This window comes from Lactuca sativa, chromosome 4 (assembly GCF_002870075.4).
Source record: "Lactuca sativa cultivar Salinas chromosome 4, Lsat_Salinas_v11, whole genome shotgun sequence".
Taxonomy (NCBI): domain Eukaryota; kingdom Viridiplantae; phylum Streptophyta; class Magnoliopsida; order Asterales; family Asteraceae; genus Lactuca; species Lactuca sativa.
In genome coordinates, this window is record NC_056626.2 from 203,895,685 (window position 1) to 203,899,584 (window position 3,900).

General features: G+C 35.8%; 1 protein-coding gene across 2 annotated transcripts; it reads right to left on the bottom strand.

Annotated features, from left to right (window-relative positions):
- Window positions 1-382: 382 nt before the first annotated feature.
- LOC111889037 (transcription factor PIF7) lies at window positions 383-3,234 on the bottom strand. 2 transcript variants are annotated; one of them, XM_023885168.3, is made up of 6 exons: window positions 3,076-3,234; window positions 2,264-2,720; window positions 2,044-2,142; window positions 1,878-1,943; window positions 1,279-1,641; window positions 383-1,157 (listed from the first exon to the last, which is right to left on the bottom strand). In XM_023885168.3, the coding sequence occupies exons 1-6, from the start codon at window positions 3,123-3,125 to the stop codon at window positions 1,050-1,052; spliced, it is 1,143 nt and encodes a 380-aa protein (XP_023740936.1). In that variant the 5' UTR covers window positions 3,126-3,234; the 3' UTR covers window positions 383-1,049. The 2 variants fall into 2 exon arrangements, with proteins under 2 accessions (XP_023740936.1, XP_042757222.1); XM_042901288.2 differs by lacking the exon at window positions 3,076-3,234 and adding an exon at window positions 2,840-3,047.
- Window positions 3,235-3,900: the final 666 nt, after the last annotated feature.

The window sequence follows — 3,900 nt, forward strand, 5'->3', positions numbered from 1 at the left end:
AGCCTAAATGTGCTACGTTTAACTGTTTAAATACCATGATAAGTATAGTCAAATAACTAAGAGACCTTTTTAAATAACATGTTATATATTGTCTGATAACTAAGGGAATGGTATCAAGTATGTCCTCCTTTTAGGTTTAGGGTTTAAGTCATACTCCTCTTATTAGGTGAAGGTTCAACTCCTATTTTTGGAAGGTTTAAATCCTGTTTGAGACATGATAGTATAATTTAGAATAAAAATAATTTAGTTTTATCATTTAAAATATTGGCTAATTCCTCAATCAGGACAGGTGGATGTGTAATTTAATGCTTGGAACAAGCTCATAACTTCATGGAAAGAGAAAGTCTCCCCTATTCAAACATACCTCATATATGTAGCTAGATTTGTTTAAATAGTTGAGACTTTTCCCATTCAGATTAAATATAATAATAAATATTGTCATAATTACACCAATTGTGAACATACATCCCCTTACATCGCGGTTTCGTGGTTCTGTCTATTCTCATTATCCTATTAGGGTTCTCCATTATTAATTTCATTTCATTTCGAAGATCTTTCTAGAGGTGCTCCTTCTTCTGAAATCCAATATCAAATCTTTTGGGGATAATCCACTCATCCGTTCTTATGGGACCATGGAAGCCTGTGGCCTAAATTCACTTCAATCCATGGGATGACCCCACTTCTGGTCAAACTTAACTACTATTATATCTTTCGCCTGAATCTTGCTTGATAAGTAGATATCATGTAGCACAAGGCATAATTTACTCCTCAGTTAATTACTTTTGCATCTTGTCACCAATGTTTGTCAGCCTTTTTTGTGGGTTGTACTACGCGTACGAAAAGTCACACCTTTGCTTCACGACCAATCGTTTTGTACATATTTTTTGTTATTTTGTACTTAAATAATAAAATCATACGAAACCAAACTAACTTATACAGTTATACTAGGAATAAATACACCACAAAACGCTTACATGATCAACTCAGTAATATTGCATACTTAATTGAAAATATTATATTATAGATTCATTAATAACTAATAACTATCATCACTCGCCTAGGACTTGGTCTGACTGAGATGAGCTCGTCCCCATTGACTTTCCTATCTGTTGACGGTAGATCGCTGCCATGTTAGCATACATATCCATGTTCATATGCTGTACAAAGAAAATACGACTTTGTTAACTTCATATGAATTTAGAAGATGAAAATTAACTATATGATTAAAGACTAAAAATATTCAAGCTTTAACTAAACCCTTTTCCATTCTTGACATACTTGTGCTAGAAACGCGGTATGTGGATCATTGAATGGAACTGTTGTGTTGCTCGAAGGTCGGCTGTGGATTGGCTGTGACGTGGCGGGGTTCATCATGGTTTGTGGGACCATGAAAGGATGATGAGCTGGCGGAGGGATGACTCCAGGGATTCCCATCTGAAGGCCGAATCCCATTCCCATTCGAGCTAGCATTGACATCTGAAGCTGCTGCTGTTGTTGTTGTTGTTGTTGCTGTTGTAATTGTAGGTGGACTGGTATCGTCACTTGTGGATGTGGTATTGGCATGTTCTTCATAAACTGTACTTGTGCTTGTAGCTTCTTTAAGTAGTCAATCACTTCATCCAACATTGATGCTTTATCCGTCTATGTAAAAAATTTCCATATTTAGATACTTTCTAAGTGAAATCACTCGAAAGAGAGAGGTTTATGTTGACTTATGACGTCAAAATGACTCTTTTTAACTTCTATACTGACGAAAAGTGTTTTACCACTTTGAAAATGATAATTTTTTATTCGTATAAAGATCTTGGATATGATACTTAATTTGTTTGACTTTAAAAGTCAAAAGGCTTAACTTAACCCACGACAAAAATTCTTACCTTATTAGCGTTAGGGACTAACTTCTGTAGGGCTTTCATCTTCTGATTGATTCTTTCTCTTCGTCGCTAAAATAAAGATATATAATATAAAAAATGGTATTTATCAACATGGTTTTATTTATAATTTCTTTATTTTTCAAAACTATAAATTTGCTAAGAAAATTACTCGTTCAGACTGGTTATGAATAGCAGCGGCTCTGCTTCGCCGACTTGATTGAGAACGAATTGTTTCACCCTCAGTCCTGCATTCTTCTTCTTGATTTTCCTGTTCAAAATCAAGAAATGACAAATTCAAATAACATGACTTTTGTGTGCATAATTTTACTTTCTTAATGAACCCAAAAACTTAAAAATCGATTTTTTCAGAGACTTTTGTCAATTTATACCGATCCATATTGATATGCAGAATCATCATCCGTGTTTTTACTCTTCAAGCTTTGATTAGGCGAATCGGATGATGGCCATGTCATCATTGTAGTGTCATTATCTTTAGAATTGATTGTCCCACTGTTGCTAATGTTATCTTCTTGCAAACTTGTAGCACCCAAATTTCTTACACCTTGATCATCGACCATCACAGATGATCTTGGCCGTTTCTTGAGGTAACTTGGGCCTGCGTTATCGCTCCATTTTCTACTTGAAGATGCAAGATTTGAGCTTATATTACGAGTTCCTGGCAGATTTTGACTTTGTTGTAGGTAAATTTCTTGAGTTTGAGTTTGATTGTAGCATGTTGTAGCTTGATGGACAATGGATTCTAGTGTTTCACTGGCTCTTCCAAGCCCATGCATGGCTGGCTGACCATTTTCCCATGTTATTTCTGCAACTCCGTAGTCGCTAAGCCTGAAAGTTAAACATAAAGAGTGAGTAGATTATTCATATACCGATTGCTAAATACGTATCAAGAACATCTTTTCTTTGGTTTTTAATTAATATCAATCTTTTTATGCAATTGATATAACCTGGAAAATGCCATATATTTCTGTGCAAATGGAAGGGGAGAAGCAAGAAGGTTGTGTACACAAGTGTCACTTGCAAGAAATGTTGTTTATAGAATAGGATAAACAAAGGTCGGACCTTTTTCCAGAAGAGCAATGTATAACCTTCAATTCAGAAGGTACAAGTCACCAAAGCAACTCTGGAAAAAGGTTTTACCTATAAGAGAAAAATGATTGTGTAGTGGGCAATGAACATATACATGGGGACAAGAGTAGGGGTATGCTGCTGCTCCTGCTGCTGCCTGTGCATGTGGGAGGATCTTTATCTTTCTTCCTGTTCTTTGCTTTCTATTGGTGTTCTTAGATTCCAAATTTGGTATCCCCCACTTAATTTGGGGTCATATATAAATAATATTTCTACAGTGCAACACCCCCCTCCACCCCTCGCCCCAACCCACCCTCTATGATGTCTATGGCTGGGATTAAAGATGGATTGTTTGCTTTCAATATGGTGGGGTTTGTGGGTCCCATCAACGATTTCCAAAATTAGGGTTGTGATAGACTGAATTGTCATGTGGGGAGAAGTGGATATATGTATGTGCATTTTGCATCTTTTCTAGCTTCACAAATTGCTAAATTTAAGCTCATGATTTTAGGTGCATGCTTCTTGATTTGTCACTTTCTTTTTTGTCAAGTTCTTGTCTTTGTTCATGATAAATTTCAATCACCTATATACATCCTAATACGATGAAACTATGATGAAATATGATGTATCAATGTCAATATGATGAAATAAAATCCTATAAGGAATTTCATAGCCATAAGATCAAGGAGCCTACATGGAGGATCAATACCAGTCTTCTTTTTAGAGATTTTTTTATTAAAGGACACTCCAAAGTCAAAGCTTTTGGGATTTTAACAAGCGATCGTTCTATTTTAGAGTATTTAAATCTCAAGTGATTACCACTAGTCCACCTTAATGGTGGTTGAACCTGAGATTATATCTTAGGAACACATCGAATAGAAATGAAATGGGATATGTAGCTCACAGGGTTAGAGCACGTCCCACAAACCAGGATGTCGGA

What these genes read in the sequence shown, in the direction of transcription:
- LOC111889037 (XM_023885168.3), bottom strand. Translation starts at nt 3,125, where the DNA reads ATGCACAGGCAGCAGCAGGAGCAGCAGCATACCCCTACTCTTGTCCCC. An exon ending in CTGCATATCAATATGGATCG is followed by an intron (nt 2,143 to 2,263) that starts GTATAAATTGAC and finishes GATTTTGAACAG; the next exon opens with GAAAATCAAGAAGAAGAATG. An exon ending in TTCATAACCAGTCTGAACGA is followed by an intron (nt 1,944 to 2,043) that starts GTAATTTTCTTA and finishes TCTTTATTTTAG; the next exon opens with CGACGAAGAGAAAGAATCAA.